At 42.7% G+C, this 20,438-nt stretch overlaps 1 protein-coding gene across 5 annotated transcripts; it reads right to left on the bottom strand.

Moving 5' to 3' along the window:
• Nucleotides 1-9,418: 9,418 nt before the first annotated feature.
• LOC125518547 (beta-hexosaminidase 3-like) lies at nt 9,419-17,577 on the bottom strand. 5 transcript variants are annotated; one of them, XM_048683384.1, is made up of 15 exons: nt 17,496-17,577; nt 14,025-14,380; nt 13,854-13,928; nt 13,320-13,355; nt 13,109-13,220; nt 12,573-12,643; nt 12,301-12,431; nt 11,970-12,035; nt 11,658-11,758; nt 11,415-11,474; nt 11,296-11,329; nt 11,098-11,196; nt 10,958-11,017; nt 10,600-10,850; nt 9,419-9,755 (listed from the first exon to the last, which is right to left on the bottom strand). In XM_048683384.1, exons 2-15 carry the CDS (start codon nt 14,343-14,345, stop codon nt 9,589-9,591), a joined length of 1,584 nt encoding a protein of 527 aa, XP_048539341.1. In that variant the 5' UTR covers nt 14,346-14,380; nt 17,496-17,577; the 3' UTR covers nt 9,419-9,588. The 5 variants fall into 5 exon arrangements, with proteins under 5 accessions (XP_048539341.1, XP_048539330.1, XP_048539325.1 ...); XM_048683373.1 differs by lacking the exon at nt 17,496-17,577 and adding an exon at nt 14,527-14,679; XM_048683368.1 differs by lacking the exon at nt 17,496-17,577 and adding an exon at nt 14,531-14,675.
• Nucleotides 17,578-20,438: the final 2,861 nt, after the last annotated feature.

The raw sequence follows: 20,438 nt of genomic DNA, 5'->3' as shown, positions 1-20,438 counted from the left end.
TCATACATATCAAGGGGATTCGTGGATAAGTATAATTTGCCCACTAAAGTACTTAGGACACCTATGTTAGTAAGCTCACCAGGAGCGGAGTATATGGCAAGTGAAGGATGTTTTCAGATGCCATTGACCATTGGAAGCCATGTCTTCCCCTCAGACCTAATTATTTTGGAGTCACAAGGATTGGATGTGATACTAGGCATGGATTGGCTATCAATGTATGGGGGAAACATCGATTGCACTAGTAAGTCGATTTTGCTCACTACCCCAGAGGGAAAAAGGATCAAGTATGTATCCCGGCATGCGCCGAGGAGGACCCAAGTAAATTCTCTCTCGAGAGTTGTTCAGGAGGAAGTTCCTGTAGTGAGGGATTACCCGGATGTATTTCCAGAGGAGCTACCAGGCATGCCGGCAGATCGTGATATTGAGTTTTGATAGAGTTGTTGCCAGGCACCGGACCGATATCGAAGAGACCGTACCAGATGCCCGCGAATGATCTGGAAGAGATTAAGAAGCAGATTAAGGAGTAGTTGGAAAAGGTTACATTCGACGAAGTTCATCACCATGGGGAGCCCCAGTGCTCTTGGTCGAAAAAAGGATGGATCGTTAAGAATGGTTGTTGATTATCGTGCGTTGAATGAAGTGACGATCAAGAACAAGTACCCACTGCCAATGATCAATGATTTGTTTGATCAGTTGCAAGGAGATAAAGTGTTTTTGAAGATCAATTTGCGATCAGGATATCACCAGTTGAAGATCCGAGAAAAGGATATACCTAAAACAGCTTTCACCACGAGGTATGGGTTATACGAGTATACGATTATGTCATTTGGACTGACTAACACCCTTGCCTATTTCATGAGTATGATGAACAAAGTGTTCATGGAGTTCTTGAATAAGTTTTTCATGGTGTTCATTATTGATATCTTGGTATACTCGAAGAATGAGGAGGAACACAAGGAACATTTGCGTTTAGTTCTCGAGAAGCTCAGGGAACATCAGTTATATGCCAAGTTCAGCAAATGTGAGTTTTTGTTGAAGGAAGTTGGTTTTCTAGGACATGTTATATCAGGAGAAGGTATAGCAGTGGACCACACCAAGGTTCAGTCCATCACAGAGTGGTTGGCACCCACTTCAGTTGGAGAGATCCATAGTTTTCTTGGACTCGCGGGATACTATCGGAGATTTATTGAGAATTTCTCCAAGATTGCAAAGCCTATGACAGCATTGTTGAAGAAATACACCAAGTTCCATTGGACTGAAGAATGTGAAGCAACTTTCTAGGAGTTGAAGAAACGTTTGACTACAGCCCCAGTGCTGATTCTGCCGGATATACGCAAGGATTTCCAAGTGTATTGCGATGCCTCTCTCTTAGGACTTGAAGGAGTACTTATGCAAGACGGAAGAGTGGTTTCATATGCCTCACGACAACTTCGACCGCATGAGTTAAATTATGCCACGCATGATTTGGAGCTAGCAGTCGTAGTGCATGCGCTCAAGACCTGGAGACATCTTCTTATTGGAAACCGTTGCGATGTGTACATGGATCATAAGAGTTTGAAGTACATTTTTACTTAGAAGGAGTTGAACCTCATGCAGAGGAGATGGTTGGAGCTCATAAAGGATTATGATATGAAGTTGCACTATCATCCAGGAAAGGCCAATGTCGTAGCGGATGCCTTGAGCCGGAAAAGCTATGTCAATACCCTCGTGAGCGGAGGAATACCCAAGGAGTTAGCAAAAGATCTCAGGGAGCTTCGTTTGGAGATAGTTCCTATGGGTTTCGTTGCAGCATTGGAGGTTCAGTCAACATTATTGGAAAAGATTCCAGAAGCTCAAAAGGGTGACAAAGAAATTTCTGAGATAAAGGAGAAGATGATTGAAGGAAAATCCAAAGGTTTTCGTGAGGATGGGCACGACACCTTGTGGTTTGGAGACCATTTATATGTGCCCAATAATGCAGAGATTGGGAAGTTGGTACTACAGGAGGCTCATGACTCACCATACTCGATACATCCCGAAAACACCAAGATGTATTTGGATTTGAAGGAGCATTTCTGGTGGAATGGAATGAAGAAGGATATTACCGAGTATGTAGCCATATGTGATGTATGTTAGAGACTGAAAGTGGAACATCAGCAGCCAGTAGGATTACTACAACCTATGCCGATACCCGAATGGAAGTGGGACAAGCTTGGCATGGATTTTATCACCGGATTACCCTGGACCCGATCGGGATATGATTCTATCTGGGTAGTAGTGGACCGCTTGACCAAAGTAGCTCACTTTATCCCAATGAAAACCACTTATACAAGTACGAAATTGGCCAAGATATACATGACCAGGATCGTATGTCTGCACGGAGTTCCGAGGACCATCGTATCAGATAGAGGAACACAGTTTACTTCAAAGTTTTGGCACCAGCTGCACCAAACTTTGGGTACTAGGCTGGAGTTCAGCACAACTTTTCACCCGCAGACAGATGGACAGACCAAGAGAGTCAATCAGATTCTGGAGGACATGTTGAGAGCTTGTGCATTAGACTATGGATCTAGTTGGGATGACAACTTTCCCTATGCGGAGTTCTCATACAACAACAGCTACCAGGCCAGTTTGAAGATGGCACCGTTTGAAGCCCCATATGGAAGAAGGTGCAGAACACTGTTGATGTGGGATGAAGTTGGAGACCGCCAGTTTTTTGGACCAGATTTGATTAAGGAATCTGAAGAGAAGGTTAAGCTGATTCGAGATAGACTGAAGGTAGCTCCGTCCCGACAGAAGAGTTATGCAGATTCAAAATGCAAGGAGGTAGTCTATGAAATCGGGGACAGAGCATATCTGCGAGTGTCACCTCTGCGAGGAGTTAAACGTTTTGGAGTTAAGGGAAAGTTAGCCCCGAGATTTGTAGGACCATACCGAGTTTTGGAACGTATGGGAGAGGTTGCCTAAAAGTTGGAGTTACCCGAAGGACTGTCAGGAGTTCATGATGTGTTTTACGTTTCCCAATTGAAGAAGTGCCATGCTGAGATGGCCGATATCCCTCTGAGAGATACGTTGCCCCTGGAAGTAATTCAGTTGGATAGTGATCTGACCTATGAGGAGAAACCAATCAAGATTCTCGAGTTTGCCAGCCGAGTTACTCGCAACAAAGTTATCCAATTTTGCAAAGTTTACTGGAGCCACCATACTGAGGATGAAGCCACTTGGGAACGAGAGGATGATCTACTCAAAGACCACCCACACCTATTTTCTAGCCAACCCGAATCTCGAGGACGAGATTCATCTTAAGGGGGGTAGGTTTGTAACATCCCAAATTTTCAATTTGGAATGTTATACATAGGTCATTCATGCATATCATATTTTATTGCATTTTCGTTTTTGCGATCCTCGAAATTCTAAGCAACTCAAGGACCCTCGGGGAGAGTTGGGGATTTCATAGTTCTCATATTGAATTTTCTCAAATATCGAAACAAGGATCACTTTGGTTTTAATTAATTTTTCTCACCGAAAATATTTCATATTAAAAATATATGAGAGGAGATAATATGACTTCTCCAAAATAAATGGAATTTGGAGGAAAATATTAAAACCAAATAAATATTTTATTTTGGATTTTTTTCGTTATTTTATTTGAATTAGGAAAATTATGCATTTTTCGAAATTTCATCGGAGGCCCAAATAAATGTTCACTTTGTCCGGAATATTATTAGAGGACCGTGAAAATTTATTTCGGGATTTTTGGAGTCCATTTAGTATTTCTTTTATTGGTTTTTCCACGTCAGGATTTTAAAAAAAGTTACCGACCTAACCGGGCCGTGTCCGACCTGGACTCCGACCCGGCCTTTATAAGCCACACCGCCAGCCCACCCGACCCGCTAGACCCACCGCCGAAACCCTAACCAGCCACCGTGCACCGTGTCGATTTCCATGCCGCGCCGCCGCCCCCCCCCCTCGCCGCCGGATCCGCTCGCCGCCGCCACCGCCAACCCCGCCGGAGCCGCCGCCAGACCTCGCCGAGGTAGCCGCCCGCCGCCGCCGGTTTTCGTTAGAAAGACGCTCGGTTTTTTTTAGTTCGAAACCCTAGATCTCGTTTTTTTGTTTTAGATCGATTTTGTTTCTTTTTTTCAGTTCGGTTAAATAGTGGATGTTTGTCCGTACGTTCGTTTTAAAGAATGCTGTTCGTCAGTTAGCCGCAGACAACGAGCGTTCGTTGGTTAGCATGTTCGTCTCGTTTTATTTTCCAGGGTTTTTCCGCGATTATTTTCGATCGTGATTTCTGCCCTAATCTTCGTTCTAGTATATCTTTTCGCTCGTTTATCCGAATCGGGTGAAACAAGCGCCTAGATCTTCGTCACAAAGACCTCTTTCTGTTTAACCAACTTAAACAAGATTTTGGTACTGTAAAATTTGACTTTAGCCCAGATTAGTAATCGGATCTTGTTTCTTTTGCAGTTTGAGTTTCGTTGCTCCGTTTGATTTGATTCTTTTTGCAAACCGGAGTTCTTCAGCTGAACTTTCTGGTTAGATCTTCTTATTTTAGATTTACCTATGCATCTTTGCTTGAATGCTTATGTATTCTATGGTTTGTTTGCGATAGAATTCCTGGAGTGCGAAGCGTGCTACTACGAGTCTCTAGGATTTGCAGATCGACAGCAAGGCAAGTAACACTTTGATCATACCCCCTTGATTACCCAGTTTTATGCATTAGTTACAACCCTCACACATTGCATGAGTAGGATCTCTTAACATGGGTTTGGGAAGTAGTTGATGAGGTAGAACCTATTGCCCTTTTATTATCAAACCCTTGGGAGTTACTTATACGTTATGCTTATATTGTTATGCTATGCTCGTAGACGTGGATTGGGTTTGAGTGTATCCATGACAGATGTGAGATTGTTAATTAATGGTTCAACTTAAGGTGGCAACTTTAATACACATCTGGGTCGATTGCTTGTGGGCACCTGGAGAATCCAGTGTTGTCTTGGGATACCCCGGAGTACCCGTGTGATCATCCTACGGTCCGCCACTCGGGCTCAAAGGTTCATGCTAGAAACTTCCGTGTGCAGCCACAAGCCATTATGGGCTCTGGCATAGTTGAGTATGTTGTGTGACCTCCTTCAGTGGTGGGCTAGCAGATGCAGGGGAAAGTAGGTGTAACGGTCCACCCAGAGAAAAGAGTTAATGCTTCTGAAAGACTGTGTCTCGATCATGTGTTTCTCAAACACCTTGTAGTGCGAGAAATCCAACGGAGGAGATCGAGTCTTGTGAGGAAAAGTGCGCAAACCTCTGCAGAGTGTATAAACTAATCATGGTTAGTCGTGTTCCCGATTATGGACATCTTGAGTATTTGGTACTTGAATTATTGATTTGATCTCATCACTCTAAATTAATTTGTTGGGTTAATGATTACTTTAATTGGGATTGAGTTGGAGGAACCTTCTCAATGATGTTTCAATTACCATGATAGTTAAATAAAATATATTCCTTTGTTGTAGGGAAAAATTGGCTTTTCACAAAAACAATATAACCATAGAGCCTCCACCAGCCATATTGCATGTAGTGATAGCATTTATCTGTTCATTGCTCTACTGTGTTACATTGCCAGCATATTCCATGTGCTGACCCGTTCTCGGGCTGCAACGTATCATGTTGCAGACTTTTCAGACGACGAGTAAGATGCCGTAGGTCGTTTTTCATGCACTCAGCTATGCAGTTGGAGTTGATGGACTCGCTTTATCTTCCAAGCCTTCCGTTGTTATCGTATTTAGATGGCCTTAAGCCATATTTATTGTAATAAGTTCTCTTTTGAGACATTCGTTGTAATAAGTGTGTGATTGCTACTCGGTTATAAATCCTTCGAGGTACTGTGCGTGTCAGCATTACCGATCCAGGGATGACACTGAAGCACAGAGACTTGACCGTCTGAGGTCGGGTCGCTACAGTCTGGCAGGGAGGTATCAAAGTAATAATAAAATGGTTATTATTATATTTCCTAAATCATGATAAAGATTTATTATTCATGCTAGAATTGTATTGATCGAAAACTTAAATACACGTGTGAATATATAAACAAATACGGTGTCCCTAGTAAGCCTCTGCTAGACTAGCTCGTTGATCAAAGATGGTTAAGGTTTCCTAACCATAGACATGTGTTGTCATTTCATAACGGGATCACATCGTTAGGAGAATGATGTGATGAACAAGACCCATCCGTTAGCTTAGCATATTGATCTTTCAGTTTATTGCTATTGCTTTCTTCATGTCAAATACATATTCCTTCGACTATGGGATTATGCAACTCAACAAACACCTTCGAAAATACCTATAGAGCATCTTTATGATCACCTAGTTTCGTTGTGACGTTTGGTAGCACACAAGATATTCCTCCGGTATTCGGGAGTTAAGTGATTGAGCATCACCGAAATCCTAAGTGAGAAAAAAACATATACTGAAGTGTTAAGTGATTGAGCATCACCGAAGAACTTGACCGAAGCCCAACTTGGAGTTATTACTCTTGAGGGTTGTGCAGCCTCTAAATGGTTAGGAGTCGTTCAAGAGCATCCAATGATTGTTTTTTAAGTAATGAACATTTATTAATACACGATGGAACACTTTTTCCATGCATGGTGAACATTTTTCAGACACAAGATGAATAATTTTCAAATACACGACGAATTTTTTTCTAAATACGGGACAAACATTTATATAGACGGACATAATTTTTTATGTAATATTTTATCTTTGTTTTGAACCTTTTTATGTTTTTATAAACGACAAAGCTAATTTCCTGCTGGCAGGAAATCTGCAACAGATCCGAACGACCCCATCGTCGCCGGATCCTGATCATGCGGCCGCCAACGTGCGCGAGAAAAAGAAAGGGGCAGGACGGGATCCTGATCATGCGGCCGCCAACGTGCGCGAGAAAACGAAAGGGGCAGGACGGGATTCGAACCTGCGACCTCCTGCATTTGCCCCACCACGGTAACCAACTCACTCGGACTTTGTTGTTGTCAAAAGTGCCAAGACTATGAATATATTGCGTAGTGGCTCTTTGTCAAGATTTAAAATGTGAACGACTCGCTAACTTTGATTGCGAATTTAATGGGAAGAATCTGAAGACTATGCCGTTGATTGTCGTGATTTTTCTCTGAATTGGATCTGTCGCTTTTTTTGGGGTGCTAGATCTATTGGCACGCCCTCATTACATTTTTAGTCAAAAAAATCATGCTGAATATGGGATTTGAACTCACGCCTAGCAGCTAATACGGAACACACACTAACCAGCTCAGCTAGACCATTTGTTGCAAAAAAGAATGCACGCCATACTATTTGACCATTCCATGTTGCTTTCTTTTCTTCTTTACTGCGAGGAGTTGATCAAATATACCCCGGTAACTATTATGTGAATAACATGGTCACTCACACATCGCAAACCCGATAACTTATATATCCCTGTCTTGATAACTTTGGCGACCGAAGGGGGAGGGGGAGTTGACGAACTTTTGTGTGAATAGCATGGTAACTCACACATCGCAGACCTGATAATTTATGCACCCTATCCTGATAACTTTGGCGGGGGGGTGCTGATGAAATATCCTCTCGATAGCTTTTTGTGTCAATAGCATGGTAACTCACACATCGTAGTCCTGATAGCTGATGTACAAATAACGCAGTAGCTTTTTTGACCCAAAAAAGAACTAGTGTGAACATACTTCGATAACTTTTTGTATGAATAGTATGGTAACTCACACATCGCATACCTAATAACTAATGCACCCCATCTTGGTAACTTTGACAACGAGGGGGGAGGGGAGTTGATGAAATATCCCCTCGGTAACTTTTGTGTGAATAGCATGGTAACTCACACATCGTAGACCTGATAACTTATGTACTCAGGTCCTGATAACTTTGGCGACGAGGGTGGGGGGAGTTGATGAAATATCCCCTCGGTAGCTTTTGTGTGAATAGTATGGTAGCTCACACATTGTAGACATGATAACTTATGTACCCAGGTCCTGATAACTTTGGCGATGAGGGTGGGGGGTGGGGGAGTTGATAAAACATCCCCTCGATAACTTTTGTGTGAATAACATGGTAACTCACACATCGCAGTCCTGATAGCTGATGTACAAATGACGTAGTAGCTTTTTTGATCCAAAAAAGAACTAGTGGGAACATACTTCGATAACTTTTTGTATGAATAGCATGGTAATTCACACATCGCATATCTGATAACTAATGCACCCCATCCTGATAACTTTGACAACGAGGGGGGGGGCAGTTGATGAAATATCCCCTCGGTAACTTTTGTATGAATAGCATGGTAACTCACACATCGTAGACCTGATAACTTATGTACTCAGGTCCTGATAACTTTGGGACGAGGGTGGGGGGAGTTGATGAAATATCCCCTCGGTAGCTTTTGTGTGAATAGCATGGTAACTCACACATCGTAGACATGATAACTTATGTACCCAGGTCCTGATAACTTTGGCGATGAGGGGGGGTGGGGGGGAGTGGGGAGTTGATAAAACATCCCCTCGATAACTTTTGTGTGAATAGCATGGTAACTCACACATCGCAGACCTGATAACTTATGTACCTGACCCTGATAAAAAAGTCATAGCGCGTATAGTACATCATCATTTTATGCAGTGATTTTTTTTCAAGAAAATACCTTTCTTTTTGTCATCTGACAATGGTGAAAAGGAGTTTTAAAAGACTTTTGTTTTCAAGTATTGAACAACAGCCTGGGTTGGTGTAATGGTTGTTGGACATGGTATTAGGCGTGCCCTAGCTACCTGATGCAGGTTTGAATCCCATGTAGTGCACTTTTTTCTCAATTCGCCTTTTTTTATTAGTGTCAATCGGGGGGAGAACGGGAGAAGCGGGAGCGAGGAACGGGAGAAGTGGGAGCCATCGTCCATCGAGGGGAGTCGTGCGGATCGTTAGCACAGTCCGTTTTATAAAATGTATGAAATAAAAAACTTGGGAGGAACCGGCAACCTGTAATTGGGCCGCGGCCCACTGTTTGCCTGGGTTCGCGTCACCCTCCTATCCCGCGCCCTACGCGCGGGTCTCCCGTGTTTTGGCGCCCGCGAGGTGCCCGGTCCGGCTGAAATCAGTGGCCCTATTGGCATCATCTACTGGAAACCCTCGCGGCGCGGTGAGGCGGCCGCCGCGGAAGCAGAGCTAGCGCCGGATCTCCTACTCGACGGGCCGCGGCTTGCTGTGCCGTCGAGCAGATATCCGGTGCACGCTCCCTTCGCGTAGCCGCGTGAAGTGCTTCAAGGATCTGCTTTGTTCCATTGCGAGGCTGGCCAAGTATCCTCCATCTGAATGCCGTGGGCAATTATTTATCCAGGCAATTATTTGGGTGTATTTTCTTGAAACAGGAGCGCATATTGCAAACAGGATACAGTTACCACGTTGAAAGAGGGACGCAATATCATTGAAACATCCCCTTGCATCACAGAACATCCTGAATCAGTACATTTGTCCGGGCTTCATTGCCCAGAACGGTGAAAAAAAGGATGCCTCGGACTGATGTTTATTCCTGTATGAATGGTATTTACCCCCATTATGAATGTCCTACTGCCTTACACAGGATCCTGGTTCCGACGGAGCTGTGCGGCCATATCCAGCCAGCGGCGCCGCAGCGACCCCTCTCTCATTCAGCAAGCACCTGAAGTGTGCCAATCTTGCAGTGACCGCCGTTGTGTCCTTCGCGAGCTTCTCAACGGGAGTCCATAGCCGCTCTACAAAATAATAAGTGAACTGGTGAGTCAAAGCAACATGATGGAGAGGTAGATTCGCACATTGTATGCTACTCCCTCCGTTCGGAATTACTTGTCACAGAAATGGATGTATCTAGATGTATTTTAGTTCTAGATACATCCATTTCCGAGACAAGTAATTCGGAACGGAGGGAGTATATGTTAACAATATTAAGTAGCATGCTTTAACATATATCTTCAGAATTAATAAGATCCGGCACCTGTTCTGTTCCTTTGATTACTTATAAAGCGATACACAGCAAGTAACCAAAACTAAAATTTATTCATCTATGTTGCAAGCGTTTAACTCAAAAGCGATCATATTAATAGACTTCCATACTCATGATGCATATGTGAGAAGAGATGCTTTAACTGTATGCTCTCATGGGCTTTTACTTCATTAAACTCTGTATGAAACATTTGCTCATGGTGTGAGCTGTACCTCCACATCATCTCAATACCATGCAGCATGGGTTTATGTAAAAGATTCATTGCAACTCAGTTAGCATCAGATCTGCTACATGTACAGAGGTCAATCTGTCACTCTGTCTATTGACTGTATAGATGTTCTATCAATTCAAGAAAAAACGTTTCAAAAATGTGTAGATGCTATTGCCATAGTTTTAGATGATCAACCATAATACTACTTCAAGTTGTACTGTTTTTTTTTTGCGGGGAAAGTTGTACTGTGTTGTGTTGTGACATATAGATGTCAAAAATATTGTAACTATAACCTCGGTATGGCACAACTGTATGTCAAAGATCCGCTAAATATGTAATATTTTCATACAATTAGAAGGTCAAGAGAATATTCTGCTTATTATACCTGCAGCTGCTGCAGCACGAGGCCAAATGGTTTGTTGAATGTCAGATGCATCTATGTGTTCTCCCCACATGCATACTTCTCCGCCAAGAATCAACTTCTGTTGCTCTGGGTTGTAGATATTTGTCAATGGTTCATTCATATAGAATCCTTCCCATGTAGCATCCAGGTGATCTAGGTACCACTTATCCTGGTTGCTGACAATGCATCTCAGACCAGCAGAAACCACTTTCTCTGCAACTCCACCTCCAAGCCTGATAGTTACGACAACAGAATGTCAGTTTTAATTTCTGATGAACAAATACTGGTTGTGCCTCTTATTTTTTTATATAACTGAAGCCAATAGGCGGTTAGGAAATACCAGTTATGCACCACCGTTTTGCGGTCCAACTTGTCTCCAAAGTTGTTAAACGTTTCTTCCCTGCAAGCATGATAAAGTGTTTGTGAACAGCCAGTAGAAAGATCAGAATATGCAGAAACTAGCTATACCAGTCGCCCTACCAGTTAATAATCTCGTAGCCATGTGAAATTGCAATCTTTTGAGCCTTTAGGACAAAATATCTGTAGGCATCAGACTCATTCATACCATGTTGAACCAACCTGCACATCAGGAAAAAGACTTCCAGATGGATTAGATGACTGTAAATACTACCAAGGTTATCACATCTTATTTTCCCAAAAACTCTCTAAAGCACATACCATGATTTAATGCGTGGTGTGGTAGTCCAGCAACCTGGAATCCATGGTAAAGAGTGAATAGGCTATTAATTTAACACATGTAGATTTTCTGCGCTACTGCGAGACATCTACAAACTTACTTGTATCGACTTCATCACCTCCCAAATGGACAAACTTGAACTTAAAAACCTTGCTAAAATCTGAATGGACAACAAAAAACAATATTACCACTGTATTATGTTCTGTTTTGCAAAATGCTCTATATTTATTAAGGCCATTCAACCATCTTTTGTTGTTGTTGCCAAGTTTAATATAAAATGTTGATTTTCTTCCTTTTTGCAATAACGAATTGAGATGGTGCAGGTTTAGAATTTGTGTATTACCTGAAAGAATTCCGTCGATCACTTTAAATGTAAAGTCGTTGCTGACATCAAGTGGTTGTTGGCAGGTAGCTGATGGCCACAACGATGGATATCCAACACCCCTGAGGCAATAGAAATGTACCAAATGTTGAATTTGAGGCAGGGTTGATGCTATATATAAGTTAAATTCTACTATGTGGTTTCAAACAATAATAGTGTGAGTATCCAGTACAACAAGAACAACTCTATTTTGCATCAGTAGAACTTGTAGGCCACAGAGCATTACAGTTGCTGATGGCACAAATGCACAGGGGACAGAAGTAGATCTCTTACCATGAACCAGCATGGCCAGGGACATCAATCTCAGCCAAGACATTCACACCTCTTTTTTCAGCATATCTGCAAATTGTTGATAAACCATCTTAACGTGGAATGTCAGACAGCATAGCGAAGTGATATCTACTCTGGACCCCATCAATCGCAGCTTTCTCAGGGAAAGTTAGCTGGTAGAAAATTATGCTTATTTTCTGATTCCCTTTGCAACGTTATGTGGAAACTATTAAATGCATAGTTTTGCTTGAATACTCTCAGATTTTGGTACTTAATAGTCTAGGTAATAACTGAAGAGAAGTATATCCAATATGATGACACAAGAAAAACTCACTGTACAATGTCGATGGCATCATTGATTGTATATTTTTCTGAATAAGAGTATGCACCATTTGATAATTTTGGGTATGAAGGTATTTCAAGAGGAAATGACTGCTCATCCACGATGTGCCAATGAAGAACATTCTGCATGGCGAAGAAGTAAACATATCATATGATGCAACTAAAACTAACTTAAGAAGCATACATATAAGTCCATTGTGATGAAGGAAAGAAGTAGGAGTTAGGATAAAGAAAATTGTTTTTGTGTAGGAAGGTCAAACATACCAACTTACTGTAGACCATTGAATCGATTACACTTTTGATTACCGGGACAGGAAGATAATGCCTTGCGGTATCTGCAACATACAATGCACAAGCACGTCAATATCCAGAACTCTCTACTAATAGTGCGGGGGTGGAAAATAAGGTATTTGTCAAAACCTTAACATGAAAATCAAGGTTTTTACTTGCAATATGCATCTATCGAGCATATCATATATTGGAAGTGTAACACATGCGCTAACCAAACTTGATATTACTTGGGACGTTGGTTGACTGGAAAAATGAATTATAGACTGGAAAATTGTGCACAAGCAGAAATAGATTGAGAAATTTCAAGAGGTGTAAAAACAAGAGGACTACGCTATGAAGGCACTTACTGTTGGATGATACATAGGTTATTATAGTAACAAAAGGGCAGTTGGAACCCATGGAACTGGAGCTAAATTGACGAGTCTAATTTATAAGCTCTGTTACTCTGAAAGTCTGAATTACGAAGACACTGTTTCTAAAATGATGGTAAAATGCAGATTACATCTTACCAATAAGCAGCCCTCGATAAGGAAATCTTGGCTTATCCACGATAGTCCAAGGAGCCCAATGTAGTCCAGTTACACTCAAAACAAAATCGAAGTAACACAATTGACTGAATGTCTGCAACAATACAAACGTATTGTCCGGTTATCTGAAATTAATATTGTGCCCACCTTTATCTAATGGTCCTGCATAATATCATAAATAATTTGATGTTACCTCTAAAGCATGAAACGCTCCGAAAACTGTTTGGGCCTGCAAAATGCAGAAAACTGGTATGAACTGCGTGTCACAGTTTGTATGGCGGATAGTGTTTTGTGGTGGCCTGCACCTTTGTGACAAGAATGAGGTACTGTTATTGTTGCCGAACCTCCTTCAGACAGGTGGTGCAAAGTAAAAATAATAACATTGCAAGTCTTATTTTTCAGGTATGTACGCCGTTGTATGAAACACAAGATGCTGTTCTTATTCTGAAAAGCCGATGCTTAAGTACTAATCTTGTATATGACGGATCCATCTGTGTGATGCTCAAGTACTTTTTATTTATGAGTTCAGGTTCAGCAAATGTCGGTGCCATATCATCTGGATACATACGGTCTGAACTAAATTTTGTGTGGCCCAATAATACATTTTTGACTCTGGTTCTCGCTAAAAATAGGATTTCATCTCTCCTTTTTTCCATGCATTCATAAAAGGACATCTGAAGTCAAAAGAGTTGATAGGCAGTGGTTGAGCACAGCATTCTGTACTAACCTCAATTCGGGCATATAGCGGACTCCCGGTTGCAGGCACGGTCAGCTTGTACGATTCATCCACCCCGAACTTGAGCTGCAGCAGATCAAAAGGCAGAGCATGTAAACAAAATATAGCATAAAGAATAATCGATTCCTCAGCACTGGAGCTCAACAAACAAGACATACGCACCTCGTCGTCCGGGGAACGGACGGCCACATTGACGCCGGCGAGCACGGGCAGGCCGTGGTAGCTGCCATTGATGGCGTGGTCGAGCTGGATGACGGCCACCATCCTCCTGAAGGCGTCCGCCAGGATGGCCTTCCCGTCCTTGTACCCGCTCCCGGCCGTCGACAGCTTGAGGTCCCTGGCGACGTAGAGCGTCCTGGCGCCGCGGCTCACGGACGCGGGCATTGGCCACAGGTCGACGCGGCCGCCGGGCTGCCGGGCGGCGCAGCACCCGACCACCGCCACCGCCAGCGCCAGCGCCAGCCTCATGAGCGCCGGCGCCATCGTCTCCGCGGCGAAAGCTGGCGGCGCTACCTGCACTGCACAGCGCGGCCGGGTGTTACGGGGCGTGTGTGTGTCAGTCACTCCGCTGCAGGAGTAGTAGACGAGTAGAATGAATGGGACGGCGGACGGAATGCATGCAGATGAGGTTGCGGAGCGGGCGAGGGTGACGGGGATCCCGCACCTACCGGACGCAAGCCGCCGCCGCTAAATCCACCGGCGGCCGGCCGCGCCGGAGCACGAGGCCGCGTCCTGTTGCGTGGCGTGGGCTGGGAGTGGAGGAGAAACTCACAATAATGCGCGTACCAACTACTCGTCGTAGTAGTAATGATAATGGCCCGATCAAAAAAAAAAGTAATGATAATGGCTCGGCTCCACTTCACTGCCAACTTTTGGAGGAGAAGCGAGGGGTGATGGTATTACTACCCTCTGCGTGCCTTTATGGGGTGGTAGGAGTAGGGCGAACGGGAGTGCGGAGGTTGACGAGAAGCACCAGCGCACAAAGGCAGTTTCAGATGCGGTTCTTGGAGAGACGAGAGATCTGATCCGGGCTGGTGCAACTGCAACCGCACGGAGATGGTGGTAGGGGTAGGCAATGTCTTGTCTGGTGAGTGGTGACTCGGGCAGAGAAGGATGCTGGCGTGCCTCACTTTTGAAGTTCCAACTTTGGGATGGCCAAATGCAAATGCCAGGGGACGATTGATATATCCTGGAATCTGTGGTACCTTGCGCGCTCCGTACACGCACACGCACACGCACCTGCTCCAGGGGAACTCTGACGTACCATACGATTCTTGGCCGTGCGGTTATCGCCCGCGCCTTGTCGTGCGTGGAGCGGTTCCGATCTGCTACTACAAGAAGCAACGTTCGTTCGAAGAGGGGCATCCATTCCGAGGAGAAGGATCGGTCGCACCGATGCCAAAAGGAATAGTAATAGTAGGTCTCTGCAGTGCAGTGCAGGAGCGATTTGCCTTGGTTTGGGGCTCACCGCTCACATGCGCTCGTCCTTTTCCCCCTGGTCCAGTCCAGCGTCCGCCGGCACGTGTGCGTGATGGACTGATGGGCCTCTCCTCGGGGCCGTCATTCGCTGCTCTCGCTCGAGAACAAAGTGGCAAGTGAAAAAAAGAAAACTTTGTTTAGCCTATCCATCCATGTGCAGCGCCGTCTATCCTGTTCTCCGCTTTCCTGTTGCAACTACCACTGTAATTTTCTGCTAATGCACACATGATTATGCTGGATTGGATCCGTGGTAAAAAAAAAGGGTCGAGCCTACGGCTTGGCAGGTCCCTTCTGTTTATTGCTGACGCAGAGCCTTGCAAGGATAACACGCGGGTGAATCCTGGGAATCGTTAAATTAACAGCACGCTCTAAGCGCGGCCATTAGAGAATTCCGGGATGCCAGATCTGGACGCCAAATTGGGTACTGTGGCGCACTGCCCGCGGCCGCGAGGACGTTCATTGGAGTAGAAAGAAAGAATGCAAGCGGCTGTCGGTAGGAAATTTTTAGTCCCCGGGGTCGCTCCCGAGCATCAATTCGTGGTCTCACGGTGGGGCCAAGCTTGTGAACTGTGATGGTGTCTGGCTATCTGCATGTGCAGCTGTAGGGCATCTCGTGCTGAACCAAAACCAAGCCTGTCAGGACCGTATATTATAATATCCCGATGGTTTTATTTTTATTTTTTGAGACACAAATATGATTGATATTTCTCGTTTTGGACCTGTCTGCTTTTGGAGTGGTTGGGAAAATTGTGTGCTCTGCTTGGGGTAAATCGCATAGCTAACATTTTTAAAGCAAAAGTTGCAACTGTGCTTAGGCGTTTTTTGTTATGTTTTGGAGCAAGTGGGTACGATTTTACTTCTTTTTTTCTAGAACAGGGTACGATTTTACCAGTCTCTCCAGTTCATTAGCCCATGAATATGATACTTGTAGCCCGCTTTGGTGGGTAAAAAGGCCCATTCTATCAGCTAGCTAGGCCTGAAAGTATTTCGAGTAGGCACATATGGGCTCCTTATGCTTATCTTCTGCAGGGCCATCGAGTACTACGGCCCTACAACGCAACAGCTTTTCCATAAAAAAAGTTGGTCTACTGTATTTGTGTTAAAAAAACAAAGTTATCTACCGTAATCTATATCTATATCTATACATATATTTACTATTAAAGGGAATATGTATTCCTGGTTCGGTTTAGTCTTTTTCGTTTGGTTTAAGTGCACGCTAGAGTTTGGTATTGTTGGCTCGTACACACGCTAAGCGATCTGGGCCAGATACTTGTATGTTGATCGGCCTTTTTATGGGCTTTCATAGAGACCGCGAAAAATAATTGGGTCAAAATTTGTGGGAATTGGACACAGGTCCTCCTGTCTGCTCTTTGATGTAACAACCAATAACCTATGCGCCTTTCACATTTACTAATCCCAACTCACTCTAAATATACAATTCACAGTCATCATGTTTAGGACAAGCTAATTAAGTGAATGAGCTAATTAAAGAAATGATTGGGGGCTTAAATAAAATATTTAAACGGATATGGCTAATTAAAGAAATGATTATGGGTAAACCGGTGGAATAATTAAAAGAAAGATTGTGATCTTAATAAATTCTACATGAAGGATTTGAGGTAAAAAGGTAGGAAGGATATGTAGGCTTCAATGTGTTGGGGCTACTAAAATAGAAAAGGAAGAATTTGATTCCCGACTAAAACGGATAAGGACGTCATGGTAATTAAAGGAAGGATTATACTTAAATACAATTAAAAATGATTATACTTAAATGGAATCAGTGGAAGATTATGTCCGGCAAAGAAAATATGAACACGGCTAAATTGCATCGTATTTTTTATGTTCATTTTGTAGAAGGATGCTGCATTGCAGCATGTTCTTCATAGTGAATCCGGTGCTGTGAAACATTATGCTTGCACAAAAAAAAACATTTTTTTCCGGTGCAACGCATGGCCATATGTACTAGTAAAAATCTAAATTCATCATCTGATAAATTCCGAACAACAACGAAAAATGGAATGATAAAAGGTTTTTCTAAGAAACAACACAAGAATAAGCCAAAAGCGAGCCACATATGTAAGAACAAACGAGTCACGTATGTGGTCTATCAGCACAATTCGATTTATTTAACTACAAGAAGGTTAATCTCCGTACCTTTCTATGCCTCTTTGATCCGTCCACCGGCGCCGTGTGTTATTGTGTACGCAGAACTAAGTCTGGTCTGGCCTCGCACTACTCTGTCTGGTCTGGTTCTCCCAAGTCCCAGCCCCTACTCCGTGACCCTTTTATAGCAGCCGTGAGAAACGCTTAACTGCAAGAATTCGGAACTGATGCGCGCAGCATGGACACGTGTAGTGCACGCAAGATATCGGATTCAAAATCTTTAGTGCTTAATTACTTCATCATTTACTTCTCGGCTACTCCTTTAATATGGTAAATATTTCCGGCATTATCTTAATTTGCTGTTTAATGCGTGATATTAAATACCGACCTGCAAAATAGATACTGCTAGAGAAAAAGAATTTCAAATAGTGCCATCCAATCTACTGTATTACTAAAAGCATGATACCAAGAAAGAAATGTTGTGCTAGAGATTCGAATAAGGCATCCGGCTCTTCATCCTGTGGATCTCGATATTAAATAAACATATCACCACTATTAGATCTTCGTAATCGTAAAGATCTGCATATAATGTACCTAAGCATGTAGTAACCAATATTAGATCTATATAAATGTATATAAAAGGATCATAACTACCTCGTTTTGAAAAATGGATCTATGTAGTTACACCTAAAACATATCACAACCTTAAGATATACATACCTATCTAAACAAATCATAACTATTATATCTAAAAATTGAGCATAATCATTTGTTTTTAATCGAACCTAAAAATCACAATCAAAGATCTTTAGTCGTGCTCATATTCTTTCTAAGCACAGATCTACTTGCCAAACTTAGCTAACATTAAATTGTTCAGCTTTCCTATCCAAACATTAATTATACGGAATAGTATACTATTTACATAGAACCGCAACCCATGTAATGCCACTTTAAGCAAAAAATCAGCTCACGGGCTTGAACTTTAGTTTCATGTATATTGACCTAAAAGAACTATGTTTACGGATTTTAAGAAAAATGATTTTATTTACTAATAAATACCTATTTGATAAGCATTTATTGGTTTATCAAAGAAATATTTATAGCATTATCTTAACGTGCTGCTTTAATGCATGGATTGAATACTGCCATGCAAAAAGAAACTTCAGATATTTCCATCCAATCTACTAGTACTAAACTCCTAATACGAAGAAACTTTTTGCGCTAGAGAATCTAAAGGGAAAGTAAGGCATCCGACACTTCACCCGTGGACCGATATTAGTTAACCATATCACAACTATTTAGACCTTCGTAATAGTAAAGATCTACATAACGTACCTTTTTTGCATGTGAATACATTTCTCATTCATAAAATAAAAAGACAAGTTACTAGCCACATAGACACCGACTTCATGAAAATGAAAAGATAATAGAATACTAGCCTCTGCACAAAGAACCATCAGTCATACGTAGGCACGCGGTAGGCAGACCAATGGCACTAAGGAGGTGAGATTTAGGGCTTGAAACAATGGTAGGTATAGGATGGATAGTGTATATGTTTTGCACGATCTCACTCCTTATCCAGGCACCTCACCCCTCTGAATAATCCGGTTGTCTTATGACTCTATAGAAAGAAAGAAAATGAAAACTCTTGAGTCTTCGGATAACCACGCCTTTTTTCCTTTTTAGGGGGGGGGGGTCAACCATCTCCATAAGATAATCCTCAAGAGACCAATGAACTGAGATAAACTTAGTAACTATCATTAGTCTCACTAACCACATTGTCATCACATTAAAATACCATCAAGGACTAAATGCACTTTTACTTGGGAGTAGCACGGAAAGGACATGTGTTTCCCCCATGTTTGGTTTTGGTAATTGATGACATTCTCTATGGACTAATGGTTGCCTTGAGCTATATTAGAAGGATTTGTCCATAGGTTTTTCTTAAAGTTCATGTGTTGGTTTCAAGGGGTTTATGTGCTGACCAAGGTTCTATTAAGGATTTATCCAAAGATTGGTCATGTGTGAGTTGAGCTTATTATAAGCATGTCTTGAAGAAGAAGATTGTGTGAACATTCATGTTTACCTTCAAGACGTCATCTTAATGGAGAGAGTTGAAAAGTTTCAGGGTTGATCAAGACTATTTACAAAGAGTGATTCAAATTGATCAACACACAAAGCGTAGAAGATGTACCAAGTGGGATCAAGTGATCTCATGGTATGGTAAGCATTGTCCATTACGCTTTGTGTACTAACCCGTGGTCTATGTGAGAGTACCATGTGGGGTTAGGTATGTGTCCACGGGCTTGCATCAAGAGGAAGATATCATAAAACCCATGGAGGATAACATCGAGTGGGCATAGTCATCAAGATTGCGGTGTGCAAGTTCAAGTGGAGCATCACGAAGAGATCATGCTTGAAGCTTGCCGTCCATTGTGGTGACAATGGACTTGTGGAGATGTGTCAAAGTATGGCTCACCCATAGTGGAGTATGGGGGAGCAATCAACTAGTTTTCATCAACCCAATGCAATCAAGAAAGGTGGTCCATCTTGAGGAGGACAAGATCGTCATCATCTAGCTCAAGTGGAATATGCGCAAGGCAAAGGTTTTCCCTTGATAGGTTTTCTGTTTTACCGGCCTCATGGTGGTAGTTGGGAGACCGGGTTATAGGATCGATTGACGTACTATCAAGGGGGGCTCTCAAATGAGTAGCTTGATCGTATCGTTCGTAGAGAGCTCAAAGCATTGCATCCTTGCATCATATTTCTTGGTTCTTGTTTGGTTTTTCTCTGTGTGAGTTTTAGATCTTCTGGTCATCTTCATGACAAGCTCGAGTTCATCGAAAACGGAGTTCACATATGCATATTCTATGATGTTTTCGATGCTGGAGGTTATGCCGATTCTTCTCTGTTGGAGGTTTCACTCCTCTATATGTTAGGCATACCTCCCCTGCCTCATCTCACTGTTTGGATGCTACTCGTCGTCATCTATCC

This window comes from Triticum urartu, chromosome 1 (assembly GCF_003073215.2).
Source record: "Triticum urartu cultivar G1812 chromosome 1, Tu2.1, whole genome shotgun sequence".
In the NCBI taxonomy this organism is placed as follows: domain Eukaryota; kingdom Viridiplantae; phylum Streptophyta; class Magnoliopsida; order Poales; family Poaceae; genus Triticum; species Triticum urartu.
This window is presented reverse-complemented; position numbering and strand designations above follow the sequence as displayed.